The 21,115-nt window shown below is 49.6% G+C and overlaps 1 protein-coding gene across 1 annotated transcript; it reads left to right on the top strand.

Moving 5' to 3' along the window:
* The first annotated feature begins 12,672 nt into the window (after positions 1 to 12,672).
* Positions 12,673 to 19,242, top strand: LOC127381872 (solute carrier family 22 member 13-like). Its single transcript, XM_051612774.1, has 10 exons — positions 12,673 to 13,044; positions 14,588 to 14,691; positions 15,470 to 15,624; positions 15,728 to 15,896; positions 16,267 to 16,387; positions 16,985 to 17,079; positions 17,572 to 17,786; positions 18,583 to 18,691; positions 18,846 to 19,055; positions 19,182 to 19,242. Exons 1-10 carry the CDS (start codon positions 12,673 to 12,675, stop codon positions 19,240 to 19,242), a joined length of 1,611 nt encoding a protein of 536 aa, XP_051468734.1.
* Positions 19,243 to 21,115: the final 1,873 nt, after the last annotated feature.

Raw genomic sequence — 21,115 nt, 5'->3', positions numbered from 1 at the left:
AGAAGTTCTGTTTCAGCCCAAAAAATAAAAAGCAGGCACATCACTAGAGCTCTTTGGTTTGCCTCTAGAATGGCATAAATTTGAAAGTGAGATGCTAAAAGAACATAATTTTCAGTTCCACCAAATAATACACTGAAGGTTGAGGCAGAAGAGCAGATCATCATAAATGGAGCAGATCTGGTTTCAGGGAATCAGAAAAAATAACTGCTTAGACCTTCCCAGCTGTTTTAGTAGGACCAATTGTAGAAACAGAGGAGAATTAGTAATTCAGAGCTGCTCTTCAAATTTTTCTAACACTGCTTTCTTATCCTTGATTGTTTCTCATCTTCATTCACTTCAGGATGGCTGTAACACATTTGTCTAATTTCTTTTAAGGGACAGCTGCAGAGCAGTTTTAGTAAGCTGCAAACAGGTTGCTTGGGCAATGAAAATGATTCCACAGGAGCTCAAATGAACCCAAATAATCTGCCCTGCCACTGTTTAAAAAGACCGATCTTATTGTTTGTGTTTCTGGTTTTACAGGATTCCTAAATGTCTCAATGAGCCGTTTATGAGGCTCAGATCATTTCAGATGTGTTTCTTTCATGGTATTTCCACCAGCCAGGAACTGAAATGTCACAAGGGGACAAATGTAGCATTATCTCAGGACCATACATGGCTCCTTGAAGCACTGAAAGAGCTAGAGAAAAAAAAAAAAAACAACACAAATGCAAAGACTGAAACTCAAATACAAGCTGAAGGATCAGCTCATATTCTCAGACCTTGCAATAATAAACCAGCAGAGCACACACAAACTTGCAAATCCCAGATGAACTGTCTTAGTTGTTCTGTGATCTTTGGATACAAGACATGACATTGTTCACCATTCTTTGCCCCAGTGTGTCACTACATTCTCACATGGTGCTAGGTAGGTATTTCCAGGAGCTAAATGTCTGGGACAATTACCTGGCCCAGTGAACAGAGGATAGGTGGCCTTGTCTTAACCGTACCTCCTTGAGTGGTCAAAGGACAAATTCAGCTACAGATCTGGCTCTCTTGCAGCAGTAGACATGGAATATGGCACATCTGGAGGGCCTACACAAAGTACTACCCTTCCCAGCTCCATTTCAGCCACTGGTCTCCCTGAGGATACTCAGTCTCAGGTCAGAAAGCTTCATGCTCACCACCTTCTCCACCTAATAGTAACAAAGGTGTTTTCAGGCTGACCTCTCCTACTATAAAGATTTCAATTCACCTAGGGAAAAAAAGGCAACAACTGATAAGCCATAAGCCAGCTGCAGCTTCAGCAGGGCAGTAATCAGCAACGTGCTAGGAGAGTCTTCCAGGAACACTCTGTAACTGCTTTTCACTGAAGTCTTGAGATAATTTCCTTTCCCACAGTGCCATTCGATGGTTGCTAATCACCTCTCTATCTTCCAAACCATTAGGAAGGCTTATTCCTAGGGCTGATAAAAATACCTCTGAAAAGCAAGGGTGTTTGCCATGCATCTGACGCTGAGCTCTTAAAATAAATCCCCTGCTGAAAGAGACCTGCATTCCCCCATAAAAGATTATCCCACTTTGGAAACACACTCCAGGAGTAAGTAACCTCATTCCCAGCTAAGAGTGGGGAGATCTTGTGTGTTTGCTGAACAGCTCTGCTCCCTTCCTTGGTCATGATTAAGGAAATGGATTATTTTTTTTTTCTTATACAACAGAGACGTGTCAATAATTACTCTCTTCTCTGCCAGGACACGTCCCTTGGTGCTTGTGACTGTCAGAGGAAATGCTGCCAGAGCCCCTAGATTTAGGTGTGACCAGGACTGCCAACACAGCCCAGCTGATCCATTGCCTGAGAATCATCATCTCCAGGACTGCACTTTGCTCCCTTGTCACAGACGATGTCTCATTCCTGCAGCTGCCCATCACCACTCACTGGTCCTTGCCAAACAGCCTGCTGGTTCCCTCCAGTGAAATGGCATCCATGCCAAAGGTGCAGAGCTTCCATTTCTCTTGGAGGGACCTGCTAATATGGCATCACTTCCCATCTGGTTTCCCCTTCTGTTTTCCACCTGAAGGATCTATCTTATCTTTGCATGCATTTCTGCTTCCTCTTCACCAGCACTGCCCTCCCATTGGCATCAGCACAGTTCTGACTCACATGGGTGAACTTCATCCCACCTAACTTGCTTCTGTCCAACTAGGGGCACAGCAGCAGCCAGTCCTGAGGTGGGACTACCTGTGCAGATGGGTGTCTAGTTGTGCTGAAATACAGATGCCAGTAAATCAATACATAAATCAATACTTCCAGAGTGACCGAAAGCAACGGGGAGGGGGCTCCTCTGCTTGGTTAGTAGACTTAGATTATGGTTGGACCCAACAATCTTAAAGGTCTTTTCCAACCAGAATGATTCTGTGATTCTGTAACTACATGGATCTCTTTTAGAGCAGGTGTTTCACCTTCCAGATTCCCTTAACTGGAACTCCACTGAGCATACTGGGAGTTGAGACATCTGTTACAGACATAGACACGTACAGAACTATGATCTGCTCTCTGCAGAGGACTGGAACAGCAGAGACATGCTGAGATCATTGAAGACTGAAGGAAATACCTGGGTCTGTTTTTTTAATAGTTCCCTCTAGAGAGAAGGAAGAAAACCAAAGACATTAAGCTCTTCTTCTTGAAAGTATTGTGATGGGAAAACAAAGATGATTTGACCTTACTGGTATGTTCAGCCATAACAATGATAATTTTTTTAAAGTGGTCCCCCAGGTGTTTGTTTGAAGTAAAATATAAGGTTCTTGTTCCCTTGTCAACTCATCTCTTGAGATACAGAAACACCTTTCATGTTTTGTTGAATCATAGAATCCCAGAATGGTTTGGGTTGGAAGGGACCTTAAAGATCACCCAGTTCCAACCCCCCTGCCATGGGCAGGAACATCTCCCACTAGACCAGGTTGCTCCAAGCCCCATCCAACCTGCCCTTCAACACTGCCAGGGATGGGACAGACACAGTTTCCCCGGGCAACCTGTTTCCTCCAGTAAAAGCTCAAGTCTGGCCATTATCCCACTTCAGAGAACAGCAGAAAGTAAACTTGCCTTTTCTCTGAGCTGCCAACACTGCAAACCAGGGTGAGCACAGGTAGGACAAAAAGCCTGAGGGATCAGGGAACACCAGCGAATCTTTATCACATCAAAATGTGGCAAATTGTGCTGACAAACCTTTCCAAAGAGATTCCCTGGGCTCTTCACATAAAGTGGTGTCTGAGGAATCAGGTCATGGCAGGAAAGGCAGTCCACAGAGTAAACAGACTGGAGTAAAGCACCAGGTTTATGGAGCTGTGGATGTTTTAATGCTGAGATTTGCTGGCTTTTTAGGGTTGGGACAATGTGGTCTGTGTAAGCAGCCATCTAGTGTCAGTGATTTCAGGAGCTGCCCAGCCAGAGTTTACGAGTCAGAGCCTCTGAACAACATTTTTTACTTCATTCAAGGCTTTTAAATTATTCAACTGAGTGAATCATTCGCTCTCAATCAAATGAAAAGTTTCTCTCTTTAGGGGTCCAACGGTGTCTTGTCTTTCTGTCCTGACTGAAAATTAATGCTGGCCTATCCAAGATGACAAATACAGTGAGTCAGACAGGAGTCTGAACTCTCGCAACAGATCTACAAAAGAACATCGACAAGAAAATCCAACACGAGAAGGAGATTCAGCAAATTCCCCTGCAGATGCACTTCCAGGTGGCCGTGATTCAAAGTTATTTAACTTCAGTTTCTCCTTCTTCTTCAGCCCATGTTGAAAGAAGTCTGTACCTCGTGCCTGCAGCCTGTCTACTCCATGGAGCGTGTGGTCACTGACAAGGGCTGTGTGCACCACTCCTGTTTCTGCTGCCAGGCCTGTGGGAGGAAGCTGAGGTGAGTGGTAGGACCCAGGTGCATTTATTTTTAAGGGGTATCCAAGTAGTTTCCATCATAATAGTCCAAGGGTAATTCCAACAGAGCATTTCCTCCAGGAAATGTGAAAGGACAGAGAGTTTCCTTGATACGATCTGTGACTCCATCACTAGAGTCTCACCTCAAGCTTGTAGACCCCTGTGGATCAGAAATCTGCATGGTGGTCCAAGGAGCCAAGTACCAGAGATATTAACAGTTTAGGAATGCTGATATGGAATTTAACTGGAAGAGCTGTTTGGCTGTTTCAGATGTTCATGGAGGCAGGTAGGTTGGAAGGTACCTCTGGAAGTCTCTGCTCAGTCTTCTGCACATCCAAGGAGGGCAGGTAGCTCAGGAATGTGTCCAGGAGAGGTATGAATGGCTCCAAGGATGGAGGCTCCACAGTCTCTTGGCTGGGGCCCCTCGTTCAAGATTTGAACACCAGTGAGAAGGTTTTTTCTTATATCACATCCAATCACAATTTCCCATGTTACAGCTTGTTCCCACTGCTTCTCATCCTCTCACTGTCCACCCCCCAGGGTACTCCAGCCCTTCTTCCCTGTAACCTCCTGTAAAATAGACACAGCAATGAGTTCCTCCCTCTCAACCTTCTTATAAGGTCTAGCTAACCCAGCTCTCACCCTCATGCTCCAGGCTCCTGACCACCTTGGTGGCCCTTTGCTGGACTCCTTTTAGTATGCAAGTGGCTTTCTTGCACTGAGGAGCCCAAAACTGGACAAAGTACTCCACATGTGGTCCTACAAGTGCCAAATGCCAAGGAATGGTCACTTCCCCTGACCAGCTGGCTGGGCTCTTGCTGATGCATCCTAGGATTTGGTTGGCTTCTCTGTCACAAGAGCACACTGCTGGCTTATTTTCAACTTGCCACTCACCAAGACACCCCAGCCCTTTTCTGCAAGGCTCCTTGCCATCCTCTTGGCCCTCCAGCTGTACAGACACTTCCTCCCACCATGCAGTTGTTCTACCATGGGAGCCCTGTGCAGTTTTACCCATATGGTCCACACTGTCCATACAGGAGGACATGAAGTGCTGGTATGAAGCCTGGAGTGTAAATGAGAAAGGGTTTGCACATAACCTGGAGTACAGCCCCCAGAGGCATTGCAAGGAAATGGTTCATTTTTCATGTGTTCTGGTTTTTGAAAGAAAAACCAAAACACATCCTCAGAAAACCTACGCTACTTTTGAAAGGCCTCATTCTTCAAACCCCCTCCCTTCCCCAAGAGTTTCCACTGAAAAGAAAATGTTTGCTGAAATCCTGTCCATCAGTGCCACTCTTACCCCATCCCTCCCACACAGCCACTTACAGCCCTGCCAATGTGTGTTTTCCAGCTTGCAAAACCATGCTGCCCTCCACGGGGTGTTCTACTGCCAAGTCCACTACAAGCAGATGGCTGGAGCTGAAAGCAGAGGTGAGATGGAAAGGCTGGAGCACCAGCTGGGAGACCATCGGGTTCAGCCAGTGGCAGTGGTGGGCAGAGGACCACAGCCCCAGGACTGGTCCAACAGGGCCAAAAAGGAGACTGAGACAAGAGAGAGCCCCACAGCCTCCAATGCAAGGAGCAGCCTGCAGCTGGCTGAGCACAGGGGAGAGCTGAACAGGGGGTCTGTCCTCTTAGGGAGCAAGCTCAGAACAAGCTGGCCACCTTCAGAAACAGCCTTGTTGGCTGTAGGTGGAAAAGCTGGAAAGGGAGCACCTTCCTGGGAAAAGCCTGCAGTGAGCCTGCAAACCTACCAGGCTGTGGGCAGCAGGGCAGGCAGGATGGTGCTCAGGGGTCAGGAGGGAAAATCAGCTGTGGAGGCAGCAGTGGAGAAGGGAATATTCTTACCTGGTGTCACCTATACCAAGGAAAGAGAGCAAAGGTGTTCCTGGCCCAAGACCAGAGAACAGAGAGATGGTGAAAAGATTGGGGATGTGCCCGGAGGGAAGCGAGGGGGCAAAGTGTCCCAGCAGGGCAAAGCCCAGATGAAGAGAGGACCTGCCCCTGCCTCCTCCCCTCTGGTCCTGGAGCCTGTGAGATCCCTGCCTCGTGGCTCACTTGTCCACCACACCACACATCAAAGCACTAAACCCACCAATTGGATGTACCTGGGGGGCACTGGAGGCTGCACCCGGGCTGCTGCAGAGCTCCCAGTGAAGGAAAACAAGGTCTGTGGGTCACTAAGCACACCCAGGGAAGGAGGAACGGTGCCTGCAAGGGCAGGTGACAAGCCTGAACTGGCCACGGCCACCCCAGCTTCTGCAGGAGAGAAGCATCACCTTGGAGAGAGAATTAACAGCCCAGAGGCCATCTCTGTGCCAGGAGAACCTGAAACCAGAAACACCACAAGTACAGAGCTAAAACACAGAGCTGAGGGTGTTGATCACCCTGAAAATGAAGCTGAAGAAGCTCATTACCTCTCTGATGTGTCAAGGACTTCTTATGCAACTTCTGGCTCCCCGGAGCCAGGAAGGCTGTGTGTGTCACCTGAGATCACTGAGCTGCTGAATGAGAATTCACAGGCAAACCTGGAGGAGTCCCCTGGGAAACAGATACCAGGAGCTTTGGGGGAAAAAATGCAGCCATCCAGCAACAGCCATTTGCCTGGAGCTGAGAGCAAAGGGGCAGAATTTGAGAAGACAAAAGAAGTGAAACCAGTAAGTACAACAGGGTTTCTGGAAGAGGCCAGTCCTGGACAAATACCTCAGGAAGACAAAGCAGAAAAGAGCAGGCTCTCTTCATCTGGTTTGCCAGATAGGACAGATGACCACAGTGTGACCTGTCTACAAGAAACAGAACCTCAGGACACATGTGGCCCACAGATAACTAACCCTCATGAGCATATTTTGAGACATAATATAACATCTCCTGGCAAGGATTTTCCATTATCAGCAGACACACCTCTGAAAGGCACCTGTGCCACCTGGCCCTCACATGATGAAGTCAACAACTCCAAGTCAAGGGATCCCAGAGATCTCAGAGAAGTTCTTAGTGGAGGTACCTTTCATAGTTCTGAGCAAGCAGCTGAGATATTAGACTATTCCAAACTGAATATATCCATGGATGAATCCAGAGGTCATCCAGTGGGTGATGAAAAAATGGATCTGAAACTCCCAAGCCAAAGCACTGTGCACATCTCAAGGTCTGATGCCCTCAGCAAAGAGACCAGAAGCAGTCAGCTCTGCAGAGAGATGTTAGGTAAAGGTTTCAGGCTTGGGAAAAACCCCTTAACTACACTTTTTGGTTCTGAAGACAAAGGCAGCACTCCCAAGAAGGAAACAACAACCCAAGGGAAACCCACTAAGCCCCAGTCAGCCCTTGTCACTTTGTTTGGTTACTCCTCAGAGAAGAAGAAGAGTCAACAAGAAAAACCTGCAAAATCCTCAGAACAACCAAGTATTTGTGACAGTCCAGGAAAGCCTCAGGCCTTCCCCATCTTCTCCAGCCAAGCAAAACAAAAGGATTATCAGATGCCACCACCAGGAAAGATGGAGGTTTCTCCTGAACATATGCAGGAGAGCTCTGGAGGCCATTTAGGCTCTACTGAGGGCAAGGAGACTGATGTCCTGCTGTTAGCTCCTGGCACAGGAATTTATTGCAATGATGAACATGAGAAAACTAAACCTGACATTCATGACCAACTGCCTTTAAACAGTCAGGTTGATCAGCAGTGGGACAGTGGTTGCCCCTCTCTCATGCCAGCACAGGAAAGTCAGAAAGAAGCTGCAATAACCTCAGAAAGTGGAACAAACCATCTGCATCCTCCTCCAGGGCTTATGCCTGGAGCTGGTAACAGTAAAAATCTCATGAGAGCAGGAAACCACCATGATGCTCACCTGCTGGAAATTCAGAACCTGTTGAGTCTGGATGTCCAGGACACAGTGATAGAGGATGGGACATTTTTTTCACCAGGCAATTCAGAAAACTTGCCTAAGGAGGATGAGCTTCAGTCAGACAAGATGGATTTTCTGCAGCACAATAATTTGCTCTTTTCCAGAGGACAAGGCTCTTCCAGCATAGCAAGGAAAACCCCCAATTCAGATTTGCAAAATCCAAAGGCAGAAGCCCCACCTTGCTTTGATCCAAATATTTCAGACTTATGCCAGGAAATCCCAGCAGAAACAAATGCTCCACTAGTGTTGTGGGACACCTCCAGCCTCTCACTTCTTTCTGGACAGGATGAGATTAATATCAAAGACAGGGAAGAGATTCAGTTGGATCCACAGCATCAGGCTCCAAAGGCTGCAGAAGATACATTTGGATTGGGTCTCAGTGCTGAAGGCTCAACAAACAAGCATCTCTCTACACAGGAAGGAGGTTTTCCCCCAATGTTCACCAGCCCCAATGTTTCTGAAACCTTTAATCAGGTTGTCTTTGATCCTTTTGATGTTAATTCAACCAAAATGGGTCAGGAGGCTCTTGAAAATGTGCACAGGAGCAGAAAAATGTCAGGAGTTGAAGAAGATTATGACAGCCTTTCTTCTGTAGACCTGAATGTGTTAGATTGTGACCTTTTGGACCAGGAGTTCTTTATATAGTTGAGAAGAAAATAAAAATTAAAAGCAGCACCTCCCCAGCAGCCCCAGTTAGCTGATATGGGACCAAAAATGATTCATTAAATCAGTTGAGAAATTCCTCACTCTGCTGGCACAAGAAAAATTCAGTTCTGTTTAGACTGATGCATTAATGGCTTAAGGAGCTAAACTGAAGATCTCTGTCCTGGTCACAGTGGGTCAGTGCTCAGCTCCCAGAAAAGAACATTGCAGGAATTGACCTCACTGTGAGGAACCTCCAAGGAGAGACCAACCAGCTACCTGTTCTCTTCACCTGAGAGTCTTTGTACAGAGGGGATCTTCTGCACAATCTACTGCTGAGGTCCCTCAGAGGATGTCTGCATGGCATGAGGGGAGACAGATCTCAAAAGAGGTCCAACCAGCAAGCAGCCATGAGCAACAAGCTAATCAAGAACTAGAAACTCAAATGAGAAGAGATTACCACTACCAGCAAGGAACCAAGTCCTTGTCCACAATCCACAAATTGAATGCAAAGGCAAAGCTGAGGAGGCACAGGGTGAAGATTTGTCTCTAAATTAAGTTTAGGTGTCTGCAACATTAGAGCTTCTATGTAAACCAGATGCTTAAGCCCACACCAGAGTCAATGGAGAACTAGCAAGTTCAGGCTGAGGAGTGATTCAGCCCACCCTAAACCAGGCAACTGCATTCAAAATGCTGTCAGCTCTCTGGACTCTATGACCTGTCACTCCATCTCCACTAACTGTAGTCCAACCCTGGGTATCTATTTCACATATAGGCAACTATATTTAGACATCCAGCAATGTAGCCAACCCAAAAAATCATACACCTTATCACCATATGGCTTGTCCACACTTCATAATAATGGTATCTCACTCCCCTGCTATTTGTCCTTCACTAGACTGCAAAATTGCTTCACACAGGAGGTCACCATCACTAGCAAATTGAAATGACTTTGCCAGGGTCACCCTTTCAAAGGGGCAGAGGAGGAGAGGGAACCCAGTTCTCGTGAAGTCTTGGGGTGTGGGGACATCTCTACATCCTGTGCAGTTGGACTCTGCCCCTCCCTGACTGCCCTTTGCTACCATAACATCAACGTTATGGGAGTGAACAACTGATAAACAAGATCACCAGAAACCTCAGAGGGTCAAAGCAACACGTATAATGAGAAGGATCATGGAGCTTCACCTATTTTAATCTGTTGTCTGTAAACAAATAATAATAATAATAACAATAATAATAATAATAATTTAAAATAATTCTATTTAAAATAAAATCTTAAAACCCACCAACCTTCCTGTCTGACCAGTGCCAAAATATCCCTGGCTCTGACAGATCTGCTGGAGGAATAAAGCTGTTCAATGGTTTAATGATTGCATCTGCTGCAAAGCAGTGTCAGTGCTCCATGCAGGGAGACTGTTCAATCACCATGAATCAGGGAAAGGAGAGATATCTTTAGATCCTGGAGTCAGTCTCACCTTGGGATGGGGCAAGAGAGTCGGGACAGAGGTGCTGGCATCTCACAGGCCTGGCTGAAACCTGGTCAAGCAGTGTCTAGAGATGGAGAAATGGGACCTGAAGGTTTTCAGGGATCAAGCACCTTTCACTGAAGCAGAGGGAAGGGGATGGCCTGTTACCTATGACAAAGACACCCTGAATGACACCCCGGACCAAGTTGTCACTGGCACATGACACCCACAAACCTGACCTCCCCCTGCCAGTACTCAGAGGAAGAGGGAAAATGCAGGAACACCACGGTGGTATGAATACATGTTGGCCACAATTCATCCCATCATGTAGATGTCTAAATGAGTCTCCAACCACAGTCACTCCTGACATTCAGAGCCGTGTAAGAGAAAAGCCAAGGCCATGACTTAGTGCATCAATAAATACCCTTCTGCCCATACCAGCCTTCATTCCCAGGCAATACTTTCTCCTCCTGAACTACCCTCTGGGATGTTCCCTCTCCCTTCCTCTAGTCCTTGACATTAGTATATGGATGTACAGGCTTTCCAGCTGTCCATCTCAGGTCTTCCTCGAGGTCTGCTGCTTTCTCATGCCCTCTGATAGAGGATCTTCCATTTTTGAGAGGCTTTGCAAGCATTAGTGATCCCCTTGGGCAAAACTGTCAGACAGAGAGAAATAAGCACAGAAACTCTCGCAATGAGGCTCCAGGAAACAGGGGTTTGCAGGGCTGACCCAGCTTTTGTCCCTGAGAGATCTTCACCATGCAGGATTGACCCACTCAGCCCCAGATGATGAAGACAGTCATAAGAACAATGTCTGTGAAAAATGTCATCCTGGGGTGACCGAGATTACAAGGGACTGAAACTTTCCCAGGCCTTCAGAAGAGCCTGTCTGTTGACATTAGGGAGAACAGCCTCAAGAAGTCACATCTGCATTAGCACATGGCTCTGCAGTCATATCTGGGTCAGGCCCAAGGAGTTTTTGTAGTCAAAATCTGACCTCTTTGCCATGGAAGATGCTTGTGGCTGAGGAGCAGGAGGGAAGACCACAAGTCCTACACGCTCATGGGAAAGGCACCTGCTCCCTGTTCAGCAGAACATGGTCAAAATGCCTCTGTGCCACAGAGGATCTCCTTGGCCAAGTCAACCCACGACATGGTCAGAGATGGACTGAGGGCAAAAGGAACCTCTGGAGGTTGCTTTGCTCAGCCTCCTTTTCAACAGACACATCCCTGAATAACAGCAAGTCCTTACATCCAAGGATGTGGATCCAGAGTCCAGTGATATGCTGGGCTGTGTGGTACACACACGTTGCTGGAGCAATTTTACACAACTCCAGGTAACATCTACTCCTCTCTTCCTTTACTCCCAATAGCATTAACCAGTATGACCTCTCTCTCCCACTGCAGCTTAGGGGCTGATGTTTTAAGATTCTGCCTTAAGATTCTTTAAGATTCTTAAGATTTAAGATTCTCTAAGATTCTTAAGATTCTTAAAGATTCTACCTTCTACCCCCTTCCCACTTCCATAAGCACTCCAGTGCCATACCCACTTATGAAGCACCAACCCAGACATGTATGATCTGTCAGTAACTTCACTGGAGGCTCAGACACACTGTTTGGGTTGAGACTGGAGGACAAAGAATTAGAAAGCAGACACAAAGTGAGCAGGTCAGTGTCTAGTGATCCTGTCCTTATGGCTCTGGTGAAAGCAGGCAGGAGGCTTTTGTCAAATTGCACACCAAATTTCATACACTGAGGACAACCTGGCTTTCTAGTTTCCAGGACTAAAGATACAAACCAGCCAGGCAGTCTGCTCAGGAAGCAGCTCAGACATGCAGCAGAAATCAGGTCAAGCTGCTTTTCAAGTGGCATCAGAACCTCAGGCAAAGCCAAGCTGATGTCATTTCTTATCCCCAAATCCTGTGTGCTCTGTGTGTCTGTGCACAATAAGCTGTGTTTTTCTTAGGGGTACTCTCTAAGCCGAATCTATTTTAGGATTCTCCCCAAGACATTTCAGTTTAGATCTCATTTTATGACTAACCAGGGTTTCTACATGGGCCACTGCATCTAAACTGTGTTTCTGCCTAGAAAGGCTGAACTAGATGATCTTTAAGGTCCCTTCCAAGCTGTCATTCTACCATTCTATGAAGTCATCTCACGACATGGCCAGAGATGGCCAGAGGGTAAAAGGAAAACCAACAGCTTGAGACAGGACTGTCAAGAACAAGTCTACTTGACTACCAGCCATATTTCCTCATCCAGATAAGTGTTTTACTTCTTCTCTCTCCTCTTAGTGTCCAGGAAGGGCTATAAATCCATTAAAGGCTATACATCCATTAAGCCATTTAACCATAAAGCAGCAAACTGACTCTGTTTGCATCACCACACTTAGGAAAATGAGCCTCCATTTGCAGAGTCTCAACTTCACGTCTCAGACAAAAGTCTTGCTCTGCAGCCCAGTTACCTTCAGGAGGCCTGAGGAGACACTCCTTGCTGGGACAAGATAAACTGTCCCCACTCTGTCCTCAAGAGTGGCAATGCTGTGGCACCTTTGTTCTGGTCCCGAGAACAAGGAGGGAATGGCTGGTGACAAAGTACACCCGGGAGGGCTGCAGCATATCATCATTGTGGACAAACGTGCTGATACGACAGCTCGTTTTATCACATCTGATTAGGGGTTTAGCGGGCACAGAGTTTAAACATTAATATTTGCCTACTTAAGCGAGGTGCTGTGGGGCAGCCAGGCCACAGCAGGTGTCACCATGGCTGAGTTCGGAGATTTCATAAGCGCCGTGGGGGAGTTCGGGCGGTACCAGAAGCTCCTGATACTGCTCCTCTGCCTCCCGCAATTTCTCACCGCTTTCCACATGATCGGCCAAGTGTTCATGGTCGTGGACGTGCCTCACCACTGTGACACCAGCTGGATCCGTGCCGTGGGGCCCAACCTGACGGAGGAAGAGCAGCTGAACCTCACGCTGCCCCGGGACGCGGACGGGGCGTACGAGCGCTGCTCCAGATACTCGCCGGTGGGCTGGGACCTGGGCTCCATCCTGGCGTACGGCCTGAACGCCACGGAGAGCTGCAGAGATGGCTGGGTGTACCCCTCAGCACAGCCCCCCTCCCTGCTCACTGAGGTCTGTAACCACCTTCTGGTGGGGTGGGGAGGTGGGAGGGGTGGGACACCCGAGCGACCGCCCGGCTCTGCAGTTCAGTGGCAGCTGTTGTGCCAAGGGGCTGGGTTGAGATCCACCTCAGGTGTCTTTTGGGGAGCTTGGCTCCACCACCCAACCACCCCGGTGTGGTCCTGGAGGGGTTGCCTGCAAGCAGGCTGCAATATAGACACCAGCAGGGCTGCAGGCAGAGCCAGCCGAGAGATGAATCCCTCTTGGTGGGAGGGGAAGGGATGGACATATCCGGTCCTTGGAGCTTGGTAAGCCAATGCCAGCTGTGGGTCAGTCAGGCTGAGATCTACACCAGGCACTGGGGGGACTTTGGCTCCATCACGCATCCTTGGGATGTTGTTGCAGGAAGACCATGACATAGATTCCATGGGAGGCCACAGGCAGAGATGGTGGAGATGGGAGTCCAGCACTTGCTGCGTCCACTATCTCTCCCTTTCTCCAGTATCCAGGGCCCTGAACACACAATGTATCTTGCCTGGAGGGACCTTTTGGATGTCCCTGCTAGTTTCCTTTATTCTTCAGCCTGGTTCTCCTCACATCACCTTCTCTGTGAAAGAAATTTACTTTCCAAGGGCTTGCCATGTTGGATGTGGCTTTGAGCAACCTGGTCTAATGGAAGGTGTCTCTGTCCATTGCAGGGCAGTCAGAACTAGATGATCTTTAGGGTCCCTTTCAACCCAAACCATTCATTGATTCTATTATTCTGTATTTTTGTGCACACCATGGAGACTTTCAGGGCTGCAACAAGACATCCCATGGGCCATGGAGTTGAGCTAAGGCTCTCTGTCTGTCAACATCCCCAACTTGTTCCTCTCTGGACTTCTGATCTTCTCTCCACTTCCCTTGTTCCTCTCTCTTGCTCCTTTCTTCCTCCTTTCTTCCTCCCTCCCTCCTCCAGCACTTTCTTTCGAGCACCCTTCTCTGAGCTGAACCAGGAGAGCCCAGCCTCTGGCATTTGCAAATGCTCCCTGGGGTCCCTGCAACACGGGGTCTGTCCATTTCACAACCAACTTCTCTAGAGGCTCCTCAGCAGCTGCTGTATCCCTTCCCACTCCCACATCAGCCCTCCTTTACCTGAGAAAACAGTGCTTCCCTGCCTCCTCCACCCCCTTCCACCCTGTCCTGACTTTGCAGCCAGAGAAGGAAGCTGCTAGGACTCTTCCCCAAGGTCCCACCTTAAGGAAAACTTGCCAAGCAGGTTGTTCCCTCGGGGGTGCCTGGGCTGGAGGGGAGTCCTGCAGGTCCCAGCACTCAGGAAATGTACACCGTGATGAAGAGGCAGGCTGAGAACCTCACACTCCTGTCCCACCTCTGACTTCTGTCCCATGTGCACACCAGGGAGGTATCCTTTGGGGTGGGTTCTTTGCTCTCAGGGGCTAGAGTGAGAACTCAGGCACCCAACTCATGGGCCCATCATGGACCAGAAGGGATGCCTGCCCTCAGAAAGCAGATGGAACCTGTGGAGAGCAAAAGCAGCTGTGTTTCCTTCCTCCAGTTTGACCTGGTGTGTGACAAGAAGGACCTGACCGACATCTCCCAATCTGTCTACATGATGGGGCTTCTCCTAGGAGCCCTAATCTTTGGGCCACTAAGTGACAGGTGAGGAAACACAGCCACCTTCCTAGAGTTATTGCCCAGCACCCAGGGACAGCCCAGCTGAGAGTTCAGGATATCCATGCACTGAGCATGAAACACTCTCTGCAGGGACTCGATCCCCTTGCGCCTGAGCAAGGGTTTCTGGGGTCACTTGACTCATCTGTAGATGTCTGAGTGTTGAAAAAAGAGAAAAGCAGATATAGTCTTATGGTAAGGGTCCTTCAGCAATCACAGGTCTATCCCCAACTGGCAACTCAGCTACCCAAGGGTGTCTCCAGGAATCCCAGAAACCTGGGCACAGAGCTGGACTCACCTTCATCGATGTTAACCAGGACATGTGTCCCTCCTGCCTCTGGCTCTGCTCAGCTCATGGTGCCCCAGAGCAAAGTCCTCAGCTCCCTGGAGAACATGGCCACACAGGGAACACAGATGGAGAAGGGCACAGCATGTGCACGGGGTGCCTCACAGGGGAACCAGCACTATAGTCCAATTCAATCTGATCCTCAGTACTCTCAAGAGAGAGGACACGGGGCCCTTCAAGGGCAGGTTCCTTTCACAGTGTCTCCTTTTGCCTTTGCTGGCACCACCACGGGGCAAAAGTGCCGATGCTGCTTTTCCTGACAGTTACTCCCTGGGACCTAGAGAGGAGCTTTGTTCACACGGGTGTCAAATCTCCTCTGGTGTGAATAGTTCTCAAGTCACTTTGCCTTCCACCTGGACTCTTCCCCATCACCAAGGGGTCCTTCAGGATAACACCTGTGTCTTCCCTCTTCTTCCCCAGGGTCGGCCGTCGGCCGATGTTTCTGACCTCCATCCTTCTCCAGGCCTTGTTTGGTGTGGGAGCTGCCTTTGTGCCCCACTTCTATGTGTACATGGCCTTCAAATGTGTCGTGGGGGCTGGGGTGTCCGGGACTCTGATTGTCACCTTGGCCTTGTGTGAGTAGGATGCCCTTGCCCTGAGGCAGACAGACGTGGCCTCGCAAGATGTGATAACAAGAGATAGTCCTGCACGTTCTGAAAACCTTCACCTTCTCCTCAGCTACAGAGTGGGTTGGTGTCTCCCAGAGGCCAAAGGCAGTGCTCATTTCTCACTGCTGTTCTGCCCTTGGACAGATGATCTTGGCTGGATTGAGTTACGGGATCCGCCACTGGAGGCTGCTGCAGATTGCAGGGTCTGCTCCAATGTTTGCCCTCTTCTTCTACATCTGGTAAGCAGGAATAGGGCAGAGCTGGCAGATGTGACAGCAGTGGGTGTGAGGGGTGGCCATGAGCAGGGACCAGCTCAGGAGCAGGCTGGGTCTTCCCCATTGAAGTGCAGATGCTGGAGGGGCTTCTGCAGAGCTCAGCACTTCTCCCTGGGGCGCTGGGCCCCCAAGACCAGCAGCTGCTTTGCTTCAGCTCTTCAAAAGTGCCCTTTGGGCCCTAAATGTAAGCCTGGCACAACTGACCTGAGGAGGAGCTTAGGCCCAGCCATCACATCTGATGCCCATTACTTGCTGGGACATGGTCGCAAGGAGCAGGGCTGTGGGAAACCTCAGCAGGTCACAGCACCACCTCCTGATTTCATCTCCTTGGCAGGGTGCTCCCAGAATCAGCTCGGTGGCTGGTGACAAAAGGCAGAGTAGAAGAAGCTAAGCAGCTCCTTCAGAAGGCAGCATCCACAAACAAGTGCACCATCCCAGCAGGACTCCTGGAGCAGGTACCTGGAGTGACAGGGGCAACTGCTTGTTATCTTCAGAGACTTCCCTGGGTTTGTAGCAGCCACTGAAGCTGAGGCCGTTGATCAACAGCTTCCCGTGCCCACTGGGGATGATTTGGGATGGACTGTGGGTGATTCCAGCTTCAGCTGCTTTGTACAGAGTCAGGGCAAGGTCTGTGTTGCAAGGGCAGGGGAGAGCACAGCTGCTGCTGAGGCTCAGCCTGGAGCTTGCTGGAGTCCTCCTTGGAGGGGAAGAAAGGACCCACGTGCTTCCCTGGCTTTTCTTCAGGGAGGATCAGCATGAAGTCTCTTGAGCCTGTGGCTTTCCATGCATAAATGCCCAAACACAGGCCCACCCCCAAGCCCCTGCCCTGGGGAAATGTTCACCCCAAGGAATCTCCTGGTCACCAAACTCCTGGGCCGGGCACCCAGAGCACAGGCACAAGACCCCAGCCCCACTGGGCCACCTTCCCTCCCAGAGCAGGCTGGGGTCACCAGCCTGTCCCACTGAGGCTTTCCTCTGCCTGCAGCTGGGAAAGGAGCTGCCCGTGGGTTTCCTTTGCCTGCTTTGACTCCTTGGCTTTCTGCCTTTTGAAGCTGAAGCCCGAGATACAGAGCAAATCTGGAAGTGTCCTGGATCTCTTTCGGAAGAAGCACCTCCGGAAGGTGACTCTAATCATGTCATGCACCTGGTAAGATATTCCCAAACTTACAGCTGAAGTGAGGAGACTGAGGCTTGTCAAGAAGTATAAATTCACTACAGGTGATTTTTGGGTCATTTTATGTCTATGGGCTCCTCTGCTAATCTTTCTGTCTCTCCATACTGGGTCTTTCTCTGGGCATGGGGAGAAGCTGTTGGATTTGAGTTATTCAATTCGTCTGTGGGATTTTTGAGGAAGGCTGGAGTAATTCCAGCTTTTGGTAACCCCTGAGCCTTGACGTAGTTTTGGGCCCCTGTAAAAGTTCTGGGTGCAGTCTAAAATTTGCCAAACATGGTTTTCCATACTGCTTTATCTCCTGTAACTACGATGCACAGGATTGCCACAGGTGGTGAGTAGAAATGAAACAGAGATTGCTGGGAGTTTAAATGAGTTGAGTGTGGCCTAACCATCCTAATGTTTAAAGACAAGCCCCTGGAAAACCCATCTGGTTACATGTTCTATTCCATTTTGCTTGAATTTCAGGTTTGCAGACAGCCTTGTTTACTATGGACTGAGTCTGAACGTGACAGGTTTTGGTCTGGACATCTACCTGACCCAGCTTGCCTTTGGGGCAGTGGAGTTACCAGCTCGGATTTCCTGCATATTCCTGCTGCAGTGGTTTGGGAGGAAGAAAACCCAGGCTCTGCTCCTGCTGCTGTCTGGCCTGATATGTCTTGTCATCACTGGCATCCCTGAAGGTGAACAACCTCTTCCCAGCCCAGGAGCAGAGCCAGGCAGAGCTCCAGCCAGCTCTATCCTGGGTCAGACCCACCCTCCCAGCCTGGCTGACCACAGACCCAGACTCACTCCCAGAGGCTGAGCTGTCTCCAGGTCCACAGCCCAAGGGGCTGCACTCCCAGCGTGCTGGCTCCCTCTCTGCAGGACTTTCTTCTCCTTCAGAGCTGTGCTTGGTCCTTCCATATCTCCTAGCACAAAACAGGCAGTGTCCATTATGCATCACCACCCACTAGACACCACCACCTCCACCTGCTAGGCATTACCACCTCCTCTCAGAAAGATGTAGCAGAAGAGGCATTTTAAAGGCCACCACGTCTCCCTTCTTTAGATGAACAGGAAAAGATAATGCCCCTCCCTTATCTGTTTCTACCTACACATTCCCAGGGGTCCTACACTCACCCCTGCTGCTGTGCTAGTGATGTGAGTAAGGCTGAAGGAGAGAGAGGGGCTACACTATGGTTTCAAGCTCTTGGACATGGTATTTCCAACTGAGCACTCCCTGAAGACCTGCAGTGGCTCAGTAGCTCGCTCCAGTTGCAAATTTAGGAAATGCTATCTTGCTTTTCTTTGGCAGTTGGCCAGAGGGTATTTTCTAGGAAAGGGTGTGCTAGGAAGGATTGCTAATGGGTTAGGTGGTAAATTTCTTTTGTAAGTCCATTAGAAAGAGCTGTCCCAGGAAATCTCACTTTAAACCTTTGGTTTGAACTGAACCTTCTCCACGGAGGTCACAGTGGCAGCCTCTCCTCCTCCCCTCAGACCAGCCCTTGGCAACCACCATCCTGGCCATCATTGGCAAGTCCACATCCACAGCTGCCTTCTCCACCTCCTACGTCTACACTGCAGAGCTCTTCCCCACGGTCCTCAGGTGAGGTCTCCCCACCCATTGGGGAGTCCCTTCGCCATGGCTGGTGTCAGTGGAGGGGCAAGAACCCGGTGGTCCCTGTGGCTGCAATCTGTCCCACGCTGGCCCAGGGGATGCTGATTCCTGCCCAACCTCCCGCTGCCCCTTGCTCCCCCAGGCAGACCGGCGTGGGGCTGTGCTCGATGTCGGCGCGGGTGTCGGGGATCATGGCCCCCTTGATCCTTCTCCTGGACCAGTACCACCGGGCCGTCCCCATGGCCATCTTTGGGAGCGTCCCCGTAGTGGTGGGGCTGCTGTGCTTCCTGCTGCCCGAGCCCCGTGGCACCGAGCTGGTGGACAACATGGGGGTGGCTGCCTCCCAGCTGAGGTGGGTGCCGGGTGTTCTCAACTCAGGGTCATAAAATCCAAAAGCGTAGATTTAGGGCAAAGATAAATGTGTAAAAAACCAGGATGAAAACAGTATCGTGTCTCCCTCTTCCCTTCTTGTCTTCAGCAACAGGAGATCGTCCGCGAGAGACAACACAGGCAACGGTGAAGACTTGGAGAAAAGCTAAGATGCTTGAAGACCAAATGATGAATGGGCAGGTGTATCCTAAAGGTCTAGGGTGATCCACTCTTTCTTGAAGCAGACCCGTGAGGCATTGCTGCCTGGAAACTGGTCTTTGAGATGACCAGCAGGACGTTCACAGTCGGAGGGAGAGGAGCTCTGTCTCACTCTGCGTTTGGCAAAAACGCCCTTCAGACCTGAAACCCAGTCTGTTCTGCCCGGCTGTGCGAGTCCTCCCGACGTCTTTCCCAGCCCTCTGCAAACTGGTACCCGTGGAACCCTCCCTCTGGTGTTTTACAGCAATAACCAGCTGCCAGCAGAGCGGTGGGCCTGGGCAGGCGGGCGCCGGGCCGTGTCCCCCCTGCCCTGCTGGCCTGGGGCCTCTGCCTTCGGTCAGGATGTCACTGAAACCCTGTCACACACCTCTGTAGCTTTCAGTTCTGTGGGGTTGCATTGGAGTTTCTACATGAATCATTATCGATTATACTCTGCGTTTGGTAAGAGACACTCGTCATGCAATGTGTGAGTAATAAATGGTGTTGATTTCTTTCTTTCCCTCTTTCCCCCTCCTGTTTCACAGTTGGCCTTTGTCACTGCTATTGGCTCTGGAGTGTTTTCCACACAGAAATTGTGAGCCTGTAATTTAACACACAGATGGAAACGTGTTTGGTTTCCATCAGCCACAAACAATGCAGAAACAGAGTGCTAAAGCAGAACAACTGAGTTCAATTTGGACTGTTTTGGGTTTTTTTCTTCCATTGCCTTCTGATGAACAATCTGTATTTATTTCCTCTAGTAGCAGCTGTGGAATTTTCCTAAATTGTGTAGTGTGAGCTACAATTCAGTCAGTTACACTGAGTGGGCACCTGGACAACTATCCCTAGTGATGATCAGCCTTTAACAGTGACCTTGGTTGGCTGCTGCCAGCTCAGCCACATTTTAGTGTAATCTGGTGCCACACCAAAGAAAGAGAAGTGTGGCCTCTCCTGTGCTACCTTTTTGCAAGCAGAGTCCCCTTTTGTGCACTATTTCGTGCCCTTTCATGAAGCCATCTCCTCCAAGTACAGCCCAAAGCTGGTCAAAGAAGAAGGCTGGTCACTCAGGTTTGTAGCATCCTTTTGCTTCCAACTGCTTTGTGCTGTAGGAAATGGTGGTTTGATGTCTGGGGTGTCCCAGCTCCAGGACAGACATGTCTTGAGGTGATGCTCGTGTTTTGGCTTTGGTGCACAAAGTCTCTCCAGTTTCACATGGCCATAGCTGGAGATAGGGGAGGGCACTTGGAGGATCTGGTCTTTGACACTGACCCACTGCACAGAGTCATGAGAGGAGGATCAATGCTGCTTCTCACCTCCTCATTCCCCACTGGCTCTCTCTCTTTCTGCCCTGGTCATGGAATTGGGGCCTTCCCAGCATGGGGTGAGGAGGAAGGAGAGGACAATATCATCTTCTGAAAGGGCAAGGTCCAGGATCCTGACACATTTGCCCCACAGCCAGGACTCAGGGTTGCAGCACAGTTTGTTGGTGTCACCAACACCAAGGATGTGCTGAGTGTCTCAGTGGTCCCTGGGGGGCTCCTCTGGCAACCAGCGCTGCTTTGCCTATGGCTCCTCACTTCAGGGAATAGAGCCAGACCAGGCTCTGCTGCCCCTCCATGCCTTAGACACCTCTGGCCCTGCCTGACCAGCTTCCTCAGCAGTGGGGAGGTTCTGATGCATGAACCTGGGTCACCTCTAAAGGGGAAATGGAGGTTGAGAGGTTCTGACTTGAACATAGACTTAGAGTCAATGCTCTTAAAGGTCTTTTCCAATATACATTATTCTATAAGAGTATAAAGCTCAGGAGCAGGGCCTTGCTGCCGTGTCTGCTATAGGAGGGCCTGA

The sequence above is a fragment of the Apus apus genome, chromosome 2, assembly GCF_020740795.1.
Source record: "Apus apus isolate bApuApu2 chromosome 2, bApuApu2.pri.cur, whole genome shotgun sequence".
Taxonomy (NCBI): Eukaryota; Metazoa; Chordata; class Aves; order Apodiformes; family Apodidae; genus Apus; species Apus apus.
This window is presented reverse-complemented; position numbering and strand designations above follow the sequence as displayed.